Source organism: Cryptosporidium ubiquitum (genome assembly GCF_001865345.1).
Source record: "Cryptosporidium ubiquitum isolate 39726 chromosome Unknown contig_12, whole genome shotgun sequence".
Lineage (NCBI taxonomy): Eukaryota > Apicomplexa > Conoidasida > Eucoccidiorida > Cryptosporidiidae > Cryptosporidium > Cryptosporidium ubiquitum.
This window is the reverse complement of record NW_021639804.1, coordinates 160,156-175,517: the sequence shown is the minus strand read 5'-3', so window position 1 is coordinate 175,517 and position 15,362 is coordinate 160,156. Positions and strand designations below refer to the sequence as shown.

The window sequence follows — 15,362 nt, the reverse complement described above, 5'->3', positions numbered from 1 at the left end:
AAGTTCATTTTGTATTTTTTATTTTACATATTAACTGATCACAATAATTTTTTTCTAATCCATTTTGGCTGCAAACTTTCGTGAATAGTGTTATAATAGGAATTTCAGGTATACCAAATCTCTTCATTAAATAAGACAAAGTTTCCACATTGTTTAAAATATCAAAACATTTAATGTCTTTGACCATTCTAAATTTTTCAAGCTCAATATTATCAGATTCTAGTATTCTTCTTTGAAATTGTTCAGAAATACATATTAAAATAGTTTCCTCCCATATTTTTACAACACTCCAAACATCATGCTTATATATATTTGCAAATAACTCAATATCATCAATTATTAAAGATTCGGATATAAATAACATTTTTCTGAATAGCCAGGTGTTCTTTTCATTTTGAATCAACTCCATGATCATGTCCATATGCTTAAATAATACCTGAGTCAATTCATCGCCCAAATATAAGTGTAATTTATGGATATCTTCTTTCAAAATCTCGTCTATTATTACACTCAGATACAAATCACAATTAACATATTCTTTTAATCCGATCTCTTTATCATGTATCAATTCTAATGCTTTTTCAATCACTTGTTTTGATTCTGGATTATTTCTTTCATTTAAATCCATTATAATTTTAAGAAACTCTTTGTAAATATTTCCAAAATCAACTCTTTCAATATTATTTTCAGTACAGCTTTCATCTGGAATGATCATATTCTCAGAATTTTTGTCTTTATTTTTAGATGTTACTCCTTCATTTGAACATGCTGTAGAAAATGATTCCATTGAATGACTTTTCTCATCCTTAACCAATACGTTCTCGATATTTTCTTGAAATTCTAAATCGTTAAAATAATTTTCATGAATATAATTTTTTGTATTTTCATTTACAATCATATTAAACTGAGAAAGCAAAATTTTCACAGCTTTTTGGGCCTTAATTGCAGTTGCAGGATTTACCAAATTTGAAATAATAGCTTGTAAATCTACAATATTATCAAGAGCAATATTTTTCTCTGCCATTTGAGATGTAGAAAATGTAATAAATTCATCATCATTTATTTTTAAATTACTCATTTTTCTACATATTTCTCTCCAGCTTTCCTTCTTCACTTGGTCGGCACTGAATTTGTATGTTCCAGTGAAAATTGTCGAATTAACCATGTTATTCTCCGAATCCTGGCTCTTATTATTACTAATTCCAAATCTATTTGCAAACTCATAAATATCCTCTTCGACATCAATCTCCTGTATTGATTTTATTACATGGTCTGAGTCATATTGTAAATTTCGGATGTAACTCATATCATAAACCATCAATTTCATAAAAGTGTCCGAAATACATTTAATTCTTTTCGTATCCATATCTTCCAATATACCAATAATGTTCTTCATTTCCGTCAAATAAAACTTGTAGTAAGTATCAAAACTTTCAATACTATTGTTATATTCTTTTTCTAAATCATCCAACTCAAGTATCTTTCGAAGTATTTCTTTGCTCAACAAAGTTATTTTTTCTTGTGAAGATTTTGACCTATTCAATTCGTGGTATCTTAAACTTAGTTGGCCTATGTTATGCCTTGCAATCCCATAATTATCTCTTAATCTTGTGAAGTTCAGGTATCTTTTCTGAATCTCCGATGTTATTCTTTTTCCTGACGAAAGTAAATGGCAATATGCAGATTTGTGATTTTCTAGCATATTATTCAATGTATCTTTTAATACATCGGATCTCAAAGTCTCACAGAGCTCTCTGCATTGCTGAGACCTTCTATAAGTTTCATTCCTTAGAGTTCTGATTGCAAAAGTCATACTCGTACTTTCCGTTGCTGATGGAAAAAATCTGGAAGAAATTCTCTCTAACCCATTTGAATACATTTCCTCCAATGACGCCCTTTCTTCTAGAGCTTGCCTTAACTGATCTCCCAACTTCAATCCATTCTCAATCCTTGTGCAAATAAGAGTCCAGTCATGTAAAAATTCATCTTTATATTTCAACGCTATTCTCTTCACCCCACACTCTGTTGTTTCTTTCTCCAGCTCCATTCTAATTTTTTCCAAAGTTAATATGAAAGGAATCTCTTGAATTTCGAAAACTAGTAGAGTTCCAAAAATGATAACCTACGCCAACTTATTAAATTTTAATATAATTTTGGTTATCCGTATGTTTTTTGCATATGTTCATTAAAATTAAACTTTTTAAGCCGCCACCTTTTTTTAACTTGATTAAATTCTCTTCAAATTAATCATCAAATAAATAGAAAACCCTCCTTTACCTTTAAACAAACTTAAGCACAAAAGTTTTGTTTCAATAAATTTCTAATTCCTTTTTTTTTTAATTTACTATTTACCGATTTGCACACATTAATTTTATAGTCCTCTATGCTGTATATTGCAAAAATTTGTCCACATTGTGCATGCATGCATATACATGTTTTTTTCACTTATAATCTAATGAAAGTAATAACTAGGAAATAGGGCTCATATAATCTAAAAACGGCGAATTGTCAAAGAAATTCATTATTTATATTGTGTATTACCACTAATGAATAAGTTACGATTACTAATGATATATAATTATTTAATTTACCTATAAGAATAAGAAATATATTAATTACTTGCGACTTTTATTTGTCCTTGATGATGGGCTCCAACTCTGAGAAGAAGATGCATCTGAATACTCTTTTTCTCCATTCCTATTTCTCTTTGTGGATTTTCTTTTCGTCGGTTTTCTTTTAACAGGTTTCGAAACTTTTTCGCACGTTGTTTGAGTATAAAAATAGATAATTTCATTCGCATAGTCGATTAGTTTTTTTTCAGAATCATCACTTTCAGAAATCTCCCAAATAGTATGTAACTTCTCTCTCAAGCTCTGCAAAGATTCATAAATCGTACTTCTTCCCAAAGAAATTATATTTGTGGAGTTTTCGATAACGCCATTATTTAATTCGGAGTCTTGATGAGAGAATTTGGGCTTTTCTTTATTGATAGAATTATAAGGGTTGAAATTAGAAATTTGATTTTCTGAAATTCTATATTCTTCTTTGAGAATTAACTGTATTGTGGTGCATACTGTTGCAAGAATCGCATTGCAAAAATGTTGTTGCCCCGAGTCAATTTGTAAAATTTGCTCCGAATCATGGGATAAGCTTCGAGAGCAATTTACACAAATTTCTCCCAAAAAAAACAAAATCAATAATATCTCTGATTCATATAAAAATGGCATTGCTAAAAGTATATAAGAAATAAATTCTACATATAAAACCAATAAAACCTTTTTTTCCAATTTCAAATGAGTCTTAAATTTTGTAAGTAGAATTTCGGTTTCATCATTCGACAATAATAACTCAAGCTGTCTGCAACATCCTCTAATAATGCTTTCTCTAAATACTCTTTTATTTCGGCATTTCTCGGAATAAATCTTCGCGAAAAATTCTAAAACTGTTTCTAAAACTTCAGATCTGTTCTTTAATAGGATTTTCTCTTCAACTATTTCGTTAGAGAAAATAGATCTTGAGACATTTTCAGTATCATTTTTTGAATGGTACACTCCAAGTAAACCAGGGAAATTTGAAGTACAAAACACAAATCCATAGACAGATATTTCTTTGTATTTATTGATAATAAGATTTGGAAATCTCTCAAATAAAGAACTTATAATTTGATAAGACTTGAAAGAAACTTCTCTGTTTGATGAAAACAATAAACCAGAAATTTGAGGAATAATTGAAGTTGGGTTAACCAGGCCTTGCTTATTTAATTGCTCAAGAATACAAAGTATTAATGAAGAAACCAGTTGTTTTTGTTGGCTTGAAAACCTTCCTTTTTGAAATCCAGTTGTTTCTTGAAATAAATTTAGTAATAACTCCAAATTGGATGCAATCGGTTGTGATGCAGAAACTGAACTTGTGTTATGTGCTGTGGAGCCAAAAATACTGGTCCTAATTGAAGATATATTTTCCATGTTGGAGTAACTTGAATAACTCACTGGGGAACCTATTTCATTCTTCTCAGATTGCATTGAAGTTCGTTTATTTGTGTTTGGAGTGCTAAAAATATCTTCGTTTCCCAAAAACATATCCTCACTTTGATTGATTTCGTCATGAAATTGGTTTGCTTTATCCTCGCTCGTATTACCCTTTTTTGAAGATTCTAAATCGTTTTCCTGAACAATTTTATTCTCTTTTAAAGCCTGTATTTCATAACTTTTTAAGAGAGATAAAATTCCTTGCAAACAAATAATGCATAAATTGGAATTAGCGATATTATTGTTTGTGTTTTCTGAATCTTGTATATAATGCTTTACATGAGTATCTTCGCTTGCAAAAGACTTATCTCCTTTGATAGCACATTTAATTAGATTATTGAATTTTACTGTTTTAACATACTGTTTTTGATTCATTAAAAATTGAATCAATGTTGGAAATAATACCCCTTTATTCAAATTCCAATCTAGAGTATAATACAAATCGCAAAGCAAGTCAAAAACAACACTACTCGATTCAACAATTGTATACTCGTGCCCCAAATCTTCACCAAATTCGCTTTTTGGCATTTTTTCCCCTGATAATGATTCAACAGTCCATGAAATTCCAAACTCTGTTTGTATCACCTTTGCTCTTTCTATTTTATTATCCACAATTGCCAATACCATATTTGGAGAACTAAATTCAAATATGCATCCTAGAAGCCATGCACTTCTTCTTACTTGATCAACTTCTTTAAGATCTATGTTGAATTCTGTATTTAAAATTTTGTGTTTATATTCCCAAAGTATTCTTATATTATCTAGTATTAGAGGAGATAAAGCATTGCCTTCATTAAAACCCTTTTCACCTTTCATAAGTAAATTACACAAGCATAATATAGATGATCTAATTAGCTGTGGTGACCTTGAATTGGTTGTTATTTTCAACAAATCGAACTCAATACTTTCAGTTTCCAAGTCTTCCACATGAGGTAAAATATATGATAATACTGTACATATATGGATCATTACCTCAGATTTGAATTGACGAAAATCTTTTAGATACACAACAATATATAAATACATATCTTTTATTGATTTCGGATAAACTTTGCCAATAACTTCAGCTGTTTTTAATATTTGTAGTTTTTTTTCCGAAAACTCCCTGGATAAGTTGTTTTTCAGTGCATCTTCATCATTTGACCGTTCACTTTTTAACCCATTTTCACCAGAAACCATCTTTTCCTGTTCAATTGGATCTATGTTATCGCATTGAATAAACATATCAACAAGTATATTAGACCATCTGGTAATTAAGCCTTCGAAACTTTTAATCGATTGACTTTCTTGTAAAATAGATATTACACCTTTCATTAAACAGTTAGAGTCTTTTTGTTCATGGTTAATGTATTGTAAAAATTCATTACTTTCTGAATAGTTTATTAGTTTAACCAGGCATTCTGCCATATGAACATTTACCTTACTTGAATTGTGAAACCATATAGAAGTAAATGAATCAAAAATCAGCCTTCTAATTGTTTGCGTTTCTTCAACTGCAGATGCTCTTTTTAATAATATGATCCCAATATTCAATTTAGATGGGTCTTGGTGATATAAATTTTTGAGAATCTTTATTGAAGCCATCCTAACTAAAGGGGATATATCATATGCTGTTCTGAAAATTTGTTCTAACAGCAATTTTTTTACTCTAGTAAAGTTATTCCCTAAATTTTCTCCATTTTTTATACAATCACAATATTCATTGAATGAAATATCGGAAAAGTACTTTTCAATTATTGCCAAGGCTCTCTCTCTAATTTTTGGAGTTTTATCCTTTAGAGATAATATGATTGCATTTAAAACTGTTTCATTAGTGATCAAAAGGTTTGGTTTCACTGAAATTACTTGGCCTAGTGAATTCAAAGATATTCTTCTTATTAAAGTAATCTTTGAATTATAAATATTCGATAGTAAGCAATGTAACATAATATTTGCCACATTCTTCAACTCCTTAGCAAGTATTCCGTTCCAAAATCTTATTGTATTTGCTTCCAGTAGTTTTGGAAATTTTGAAGAATAAGCTATCAATGATGAGTGTACCTTTGTAATTGGCGAAACCCATTCAGTTAATAACATGGTATATAATTTTCCTATTTTTTCATTTAATTGAGGTAAGTTTTTGTCCACATTATTTGTTTTATTTTGAGATTTTTCTTTGTCATTTTTCTGTTTATTATTATTTCCAAGCTTTAGTTTTGCAATAATTTCCAAAATGAATGAGCAGACAGCTGAGCTCTCAGAGTCGGTAACCAACCTTGGCATGTCTAGGGAAATTGACTCATTAAAAGTTTGAGACACTGTCATCGCAGTCTTCCTATACAGATAGTCGAGTACTATCAGTAATACTACACATAATTCTGAGTCTTTTTGCAATATTTCTTCTCCATTAATCCCAAGATTTGTATTTATCTCATTAAATATTATATTGATGGTGCAATTATCGCATTTCCATTGTTCATATATTTCCAAATATGTGCCATTTCGGATGCAATCCAGATGGAAGTTTCTACCACAATTTTCACATCTGAGTAATTCATGTGTATCTATTTTGTACGAATTACCGCATATACAATCAACTATCGCTTCATTTATTCCATCGTTTCTTTCATTCTGCTCTTTTTTTTCAGATATCCCCTCCTCAATGTTTTTTCTAGATGAATCTATACACGTAAGTTGGATATTAACACTTTTGTAAATTATTGAAAGAGAAATACCAAGTAGATGTATACAAAGCTCTTTTGAATATAAATCTATATGTATTGATTGTGATTTTTGGCCGCCTTCGTTAATTAATGAGCTATTTGAAATCTTAATCAACTGAACTATAATCGTCTGGGTAATAGTCGAACATACATTATATTTTGGACTGAGCGATGCCTTGAGCAAATCTGTGAGAATAACTGTCGCAATATCATTTGTTGTTGAAAGATTACTCTCTTTTCTTTTTGTTCTGTGTAAAATAATATTATTAATAAAAAATGTTGCGAATTGGCTACATATGTACTTTGCCAAATTGTAGTGTTTTATTGAAACACTTTTTATTGAAGAAATACTGTCATTTAAAACTATTCCATTTGGAATACAAATGCTTTGTACTAGTCTTAGCAATAAATAGACATAAATATGCATATTTGAGTCCATATCAATGCATAATCTCGCTTTCTTAATTGCTTTGTTAGTTCGAGGTAATTCTTCCATCACGTTAAAAATTGAATTCAATGAATTTTCCAAAAATTCATTCGAATTCAATGATCCAGAAACGAATAAATAAACAATTATTTCCACTGCCAACAATATTATCATCGTATTTGAATCTTCTGTCAAAAAAATAGAAAGTAAACCAAGAATTATTTGTGTTGAAAATAGCTCATGAACACTTCTAGTTCTCACAATTTCATTAATTGTTTCCAAACAAACAATAAAAGATGCATTGAAAATTTCCAAACGATTATTCTTAATGTTCTCCGAAAGTATAGTCGGTAATACACTTCTTATAATATTTGAAAGAATTCTTATTTCTTTACTAAATCTTATTTCGTTAAAAAGAACTAATTCAAAATGTAAAAATATCCCAATAGTATCAACCACACTCATTAAGCTTTCTATTAAAATGTTTTCTGTATTTTTCCCCCTCTCATTTGAAGAAAATTTCTTTCCAAACTCAATAATCAAGTCAGAGTCCAATATTTCTTCTAATAATGATTCACAATTTCTGCTAAATTCACTCATGCTACAAAACTGTGTTAGCATATGGCTGTCTAATTTGGAAATTTCCAATTTTACTTTCTTAAGATTTATTTTATTAAAGTCAGATAATTTAGGAGTTGTATCTTGTAATAGTATTTCAAAAACCGTTGCCACTTGTTCTGCTCCTATATTTATGGATGGTTTTCCTTTCTTATCTACATTAGCTGTATCTGTTTGATCATTGCTTTTATTCATTATTATGCATGTGTTACTCTTCTTCAACTGGCTTGGAAGCTCCATTTTCAAAAAAATTTCATTTCAAAACTTTTAAATATTATTGTTAATTTCAGGTTAAAAGTTTTTGAAACTTTGTTTCCCTGGTTAATGCCTTAATTATGCAAACTAAGCCTCAGCCAGACTTCCAATTAATATTTTAAATTGCCTTAAAAGTAGAAACTCTAACTCTCTTTAATTATTTAAAACTTCAGAAAGAGTATCCTACAACGAACCGCTATTCACAGAAGTGTGCTAGTTAAAGGCCTTGTAAAGAATTCGAGAAACTTTGAGAAGAATTTATTAGAAGAAATTGTTCATTTCTTGCACACGCCATAAAATCAATTTTTTTTTGATTGCCCCCACATTTTTCAAAATAAAAATATGAATGACTGTTAGCGCCACTGACATTCTGGCATTCACAAGTATGTGCATGCATGCGATTGTTTTGATAATTAAAACTCGACAGAAAAAATTCAACCCATTGGCTAATCAAGACTTTATTTGAATACTGTATTACAATAATTTTCAAAACTCTACATATTCCTTCCGGAAGACTTGTATTTCATTTAAGTTATTTAACAGCGCATTATGTGAAAAAATTATAAATTACAAAAAACTTGAGCGGTTCTTTTTAAGGCGGGTTATCGTTCGCTTTTTTTTTAGACTACTCGATACGACATAAATATCAATTTAAATCCCAATAAAAGTCAGAGAATTTCGAAAGAGGTTACCTGGTTTTTTATGTGCGCAAAGACATCTATACTATTATTAAAATAGAAGTTTACCACATTTTGTATTGTTCTTTGAGAAAATCTTGTGGTTTAAGAAAAAATGGATGATGAATCAATAGGCTCATGTGAGTCTTTTTCAAGGCACATAAAGGACTTCTCAGCTGTTCAAAACTCCATGAAAAATCATGGAGCTCCAAGTGAGATGGTAGATAGTTCTGAAGCAAATTTTACAAAGGATTTGGGAGCACTACAGCACTACTCAAATAATGACGCATTACTAAATGAAAAACTAAATGAGCTTATGAATATTTCTAAAAAGAGAGGTTCCTCAGATTCTCCGCTTGTTATTAGAGAGTCGAAACATATTATTGGTGAAATTTTGAAGTGGTATTTTGGGACGAGTCATGTTTCGTTGAATGATATTACTCCAGATATTTCTGATGCTGAAAATGTCTTTGTAAGTGCAGACGGACTATTAATTAACCTATACTATTCTTTTGGATTCGAAATAGATTCAAAATCTTCTCTTCAGACATTACCGTATGTTTACCTTTTTGAAAGGTTCATGAATTACCTTATTGAGGCAGGTACAAAAAGAATAATCTTGATTTTTCTTGATAGTTTTAATAATGTCCTGGAAAAGATCAACCCAGGCCTACCACTATTGAGAAACTCTCTTATTCTTCATTCAAAACTTAATCCAGAGGCATTTAATGCATACCATTTTACAAGTTGGTTATCTGAGGAATTTCAAGAATTTCTGAGAGAGCTTGAACCTAGTATATTTTTGATTGAAGATGGGAGTTCCATTTCCAATTTGGAAAGCTTGGAAGTGAAACACGAGCATGATATCATTCAAGAAGTACCCAATGAAGATGATGAATCTTTAGATGAATATGATTCTGAAAATTTGGACGAAGTTGATATTTCTACATCATTGCTTTCATTTGCTTTGGAAATGCTTAGCTATTCAAATATTGCGATATTTTATAAAATGGAACGTAAGGGCCAAAGAATTACTGCATTTACATATTCATCTGCGATTGAGCCTCGTTTTAGTGAGGCAAACAAAGGAATCATGAGACAAAATGCCCAATTGAAAATACAAGACGAAATGAGATTATCATCAGATGCGAATGACGACTTTGAAACATGTAATGGTGATGTAGATAGTTATTTAGAGCTTAAGGACTATGAATATAATATAGCTAAAGAGCTCAAATCGTCGGAGAATGACTTGTTTGTCCAATTAGCTAAATCAATAATACATAATTCAATTTCAAAGGAAGATTTGGAATTATCAAAATCAGATGATGCAATTATGCACAATATTGAGCTAATTCTCCTTTTTTCTAAAGTAACGCTTTTGTCTGGATATCTGAGAAGTTATAAATTGAGTTACTTGGATAGGCACTATATTTCGAACTACATGCTCGAGTTCAAAAAATCCATAGAATCCGAATCAGAACAAGCTGATTGCGATAATGAAGGATGGGAATTTGCAGCCTCCATCTTAAAATCTTTAGAATCATTGTTTATTTCAGAATCAATGAAACAATTAAGGTCAATGATTAGCCACTTTGAAGAAGTCAAATCTTTGATAGATAAAAGTCATTTTGTTTCCAATGTTTGCGATTTAAATGATCCATTATTGCTCGAGTTCCTGTTTTATATTATAGGGTATACAAGTTTGAAGGAAGAGAAAATTGGGGCCTCTCTTTTGATGGAAATTATTGATCTTGAATCGTCTGACCAAAGTAAATTGGAAGACTTATGGAGTAAAGTTTCAATGTTCAACAACGAACCATTTTTCCCATTATTATTCTCCGGGAATCTAAATAGATATGTTGTTGAAGATAATGATAAAAGGTTTTTGAATTTATTCGGCGAAATATTGTTTTCAAGAGAGAAATTAAACACTCAAAAAAATTCAATAGTAAACGATGTAAAGCTTTTACCAATTCATTCCAAATTTGTGGTTCGAGTAATGTCTGAACTAGGAGTAGGTATATCAGAAAATGGACAAATTAAAGGAGCAATAGTAGAATCTGATGAGAAATTTGATTCTCAAAATAATTATTTAAATCAGATAATTCAAATTTCTGGTATCAGAGACGTTGCATCTTGGGAAATTGATAGGCCTCAAGAAACACGTCCAAACTTGAAGCAAGAATATTCTGGAGGAAAAGAAGGTTCATCAGTTAAATTATCCCCAGAGCTGGAAAAGAAACGCCAATTACGTGATAACCAAAGAAAGCAGCAATTCTGGTTTAACTTGGGTCAAATATTGACAGGAAATGATAAGCTACAACAAACCATCGTTGTAAACCCATTCCACGTTTGGAACAAGCTTTCTGCTAAAGAAACTGAGAAAGAAAAGAATTTATCAGGTACTTCATCATCTTCAAAAGCAGAAGAGATCAGACGGAAAAATGAGGAAGCTAAGTTAACTAAGATGCGCCAGGACGATGAAAATCAATTGCGGCATTATGAGCAGAAATTGTCCCTAATTCTATCCAAAGGTGATCCCGATGCTTTTATGCTTTCAGTCTACGATATGCTTATTGGAATCCCACGTAAAACTAATGAATTTGGCCGTTTCAGAGGTTTATCGAAATCATTTAAGCTGCCAAAATCAAGAAGTAAAATTTTGATTCGAACTTTACAAACAAGCATTTCAGTTCTACGCAGTTTTAAAAGCAGTACTCTTCCAGAAGTATCTCATATGGTTAAGGCTAGGTCGGCAGTTTGTATGACTTTCAGGCTTGCAATCGAAACATTCAACCAATATTACTCTTATTTTGATAAGAATGATTTGCTCGAAGTTACTAAGATTTTGAATAACCTTGGGTTCTCATCTTCTGCTTCTAATCTAGTCGAAAGTTACAAGCATAAAATGGAGTCTGATATAAAAAGTATGATTGATAAAGTTGAATCTTCTAACGATGACTCCAAAGGTAAAGGGCATGATAAAAGTAAGAAATCTCAGGTCGGAAAAAAATCTAATCAAAAGAAAGATAAAAAAGGTGGATCTGAAAATTCCACTTTTCCTGAAGACACTAACTATTCCGAATACCAAAGTATTTACTCATATGTTAAAAAATATTTGCAGGAACTTAAACAATCAACAAAAACAGGAAAGACTGACAAGATCCACTTATCTGTCCAAGATGGGTGTGAGTCTTCATTTCAACTACGTTATATGGGAGCAGATTTTGAAAGGTCCACAGGAAGTGTTGCGGATCCCAGAGTTCCATTTAGTCCAGATTACTGGCAAAAGCAAATTTTAGACATTATTGACTCTGGAGATTCTGCACTCGTATGTGCCCCAACAGCTAGTGGAAAAACCTTTATTTGCTACTATGCAATGGAACAAGTTCTGAGGTTCGACAATGAAAGTGTGGTCGTATTCATTGCTCCTACAAAGGCCCTTGCGGATCAGGTTCACGCTGAAATTGCTTATAGATTTGGCTCAAAAACTTATCCAAATCATTCGAGAATTTCTCTACTTTGTAAACTGAGCAGAGATTATTCCATTAACATTCCAACCCAGTGCCAAATTCTAATCACACTTCCTTTTATGTTGGAACTATTGTTAATGAGTACAGCTTACCAACAATGGGTTTCAAAAATCAAATTTGTTATTTTTGACGAGGTTCACTGTATCAACGAAGCTGAAGGAGGTGTTTATTGGGAAAGAATTTTCCAGTTGATTCCTTGTCCATATTTATGCCTTTCCGCTACTATTGGTAACCCACTTGCATTTTATAACTGGTTACAAAGAATTGGAAAGCTTCCTTCTAGTAAAGTTCATTTCATAACTTACAGTGAAAGATATGCAGATCTTTCCACATTGGTATATGATGAAGGAAACCTATATCCTCTAAACCCACTTTCTTCATTATCATACGATAGGGTTTTGTACTATGGCCTTCCTGGAGACTTTTATCTTCCACCTAACGATGGTTTGGACTTATTCCTTTCTTTGAAAGAGCTTCTTAAATGCAATTCAGAAGTTACAAAAGAATATTTAATATGGCTTGACCCTCAAGTATTTTTTTCTGGAACTCCAGCAATTACCAAAAGACAATATAGATTTTATCTTTCAACTTTATTGGCAATAACCGTAAAATTAGTGCAAAATAACACTTTAACTAAAGAAATGTGGTTAAATATAACTGGAAATTTGCTTCTTAATCCCAGCATAAAATTCCAAAGACAAATGGTTGAGCTCTCTAAAAAGAATGATAATAATCTATACAATATTATTATGGGAGTTGAGAATATTAAGAACTTATTGACTCAAGTTACCAATTCAATTGATGGAAATGCTTCAGAAATAGGAACTCTTGCTAGCTCAATATCTCAAGCTAAAAACGCTATTATTACTCCTACAAGACCAATCTCAGCATACAAAACTGCTGAATCTCTTTTAAGATTCATCAGGAATCTTCAACAAGAGTTTATGTTACCATGTATTATTTTCAATATGGAGAGAAGTGTTGTTGAACACTTAGGAAAATCATTGATTGAAAAACTTACAACTGACCACCATGATAAATATTACGGATCAGAAGAGGCAATTAATGCCACAAAAGCCATTAACAAACGAAGACAAGAACAATATGCCAAAGATATTCAAAGGCGTGATATGCTTCTTAAATTTAAGACAATGAGCCGTCAGCAAAGAGAAAAACAGGGTATTGTTATTGACGAAAGCGAATTACAAGCTCTTGAAAATTTACAAGAACCTGGTGACATATCTGAAGAGTATGATCCAGAGTTCTCATTTTGTGACCGAAAAGTTATGGGAGGAAGAGAGCGTGAGATCCAGGATACTTTATACTCTTGTGAAGGCAGAATTTCTCCTATTTTTATTGAGGGACTCAAAAGAGGTATTGGAATTCACCATGATGGTTTGAGCTTAAGATACAGAAGAGCTGTTGAAACTCTTTATCGTATGGGTTATTTATGCATCATTATTTCTACAAGAACACTAGCACTTGGTGTAAATATGCCGTGTAGGACTACAGTTTTTGTTAATGATTCAATTTCATTAACACCGCTTCTTTATCGCCAAGCATCAGGAAGAGCAGGAAGAAGAGGTTACGATATCCAAGGTTCTGTTATTTTCTGGGACATTTCTGTTGGAAAAAGAAATAGATTATTAACGGCAGAGTTACCTACCATCAAAGGTAATTTCCCAGTTACTCCTACAACTGTTTTGAGAACATTCATGTTGTTTGAAAATGTCCTTAATGAACAAACAAAAAATAACATCTCTAAGGAAAGAGCTGTTATTACGTTTAAAGCACTTGTAAAGTTCTTTAGAGATTCATTATACTCAGTTGATTACAATCATGATTTCCATAAAAAACTCACAGCAACACAATTTAGATTTATTGTGGACCTACTTCGCAGATTCCATGTATTGGACAATTATTGTGGATGTACTGGGTATGCAGGGCTTGTATCCCATATGTTTGAATATGAAGGAACAAATCTCCTCCTTTCCAGACTGATTCACTCTGGAGTATTATTCAACTACCTGTTTAGTGAGAATGAAAATATTTATGTTGAGCATAATTCAAATAACGAGCTTGCTAACTTGCTGAGAAAAGATCCAATTCAAAGACTTTTAATATTATTGGCTCATGTTTATTTAACTAAACCTATGACAAGAAACTCTATTTATAACATAAAAAAGCAAATTGAAAAGTCATCTCTTCTCAACTTGAAACAAAGAATTTCATCTGGAAGGATTCACCACCTTCTTCTTTCACTACCAGACTATATCCAACGTGAAATTGATCAATTTAATGAGATTGTTTTCTCCAACATGAGAAATTCTTTGAGTGTCACATGTACAGATATTGGATATGACACTACTGAGTTTAACCTCCCACTTTCAAATATTAATGTGTTATCTAAAAAATCAAAACTTAGTAAAGATTCAGTAATATCGTCAGGTATTGACGAGTCAACTGAAATTAATAATAATTCGTGTATTCAATCGCCATTCATTTCTATTATGGGTCTTGAGGACAGAAAATTAAAGTCGTCTCAACAACTTATTTATGGATCTAGAGTTAAACTTAATTGTACTCATGACTTACTTTCAATGGTTAAAGCAGATAAAGTTGTTATAGACAAAGAAAAAGAAAACGTTTCACTAATTATTGTATTGATTAACTCCTTCTTGGTTGATTTCTACGAATCACAAAGGTTTTCTGAAATTATCAAAAACAACTCTATTGCATCTTCAGAAATTTTCTTCCTCATTTCAGACTTTAAAGTACTTCTTGACAGGTTCCTCTATTCTTTCAATCTCAGAGATCTTCAACAATACCAAAATCTCAATATTAGTCTATCTAAGGAATCCCTCGAATTCTACAAAAACATTTCCAGATTAACTGAGATTCTACAAGTTCTCTATAATAACTATAGAATTATTGCAAGCAAAAATGATGCTTAGTACCAACTTAATTTAATACTTAGTGTTCCTAACTTTAACCATTTTACTGTATAGAAACCTGTATTCATCTCGTTGGCTATATCATTATTGATACTACTTAAAACCGATATTTCAAATCTTTTAGTGGCAATTAACAAGAGTTTGGCTGCTGGCTTTAGCTCGTTA

General features: G+C 31.3%; 3 protein-coding genes across 3 annotated transcripts; 1 reads left to right on the top strand and 2 right to left on the bottom strand.

Annotated features, from left to right (window-relative positions):
- Positions 1-4: 4 nt before the first annotated feature.
- Positions 5-2,047, bottom strand: cubi_01895 (FCH domain-containing protein; the record flags this gene model as incomplete). The annotated part of the gene is made up of 1 exon (XM_029018907.1): positions 5-2,047. One exon carries the CDS (start codon positions 2,045-2,047, stop codon positions 5-7), a length of 2,043 nt encoding a protein of 680 aa, XP_028876381.1.
- Positions 2,048-2,615: 568 nt separating this feature from the next.
- cubi_01894 (uncharacterized protein) lies at positions 2,616-8,015 on the bottom strand (the record flags this gene model as incomplete). The annotated part of the gene is made up of 1 exon (XM_029018906.1): positions 2,616-8,015. The coding sequence occupies one exon, from the start codon at positions 8,013-8,015 to the stop codon at positions 2,616-2,618; it is 5,400 nt and encodes a 1,799-aa protein (XP_028876380.1).
- Positions 8,016-8,822: 807 nt separating this feature from the next.
- Positions 8,823-15,197, top strand: cubi_01893 (SKI family SFII helicase; the record flags this gene model as incomplete). The annotated part of the gene is made up of 1 exon (XM_029018905.1): positions 8,823-15,197. One exon carries the CDS (start codon positions 8,823-8,825, stop codon positions 15,195-15,197), a length of 6,375 nt encoding a protein of 2,124 aa, XP_028876379.1.
- Positions 15,198-15,362: the final 165 nt, after the last annotated feature.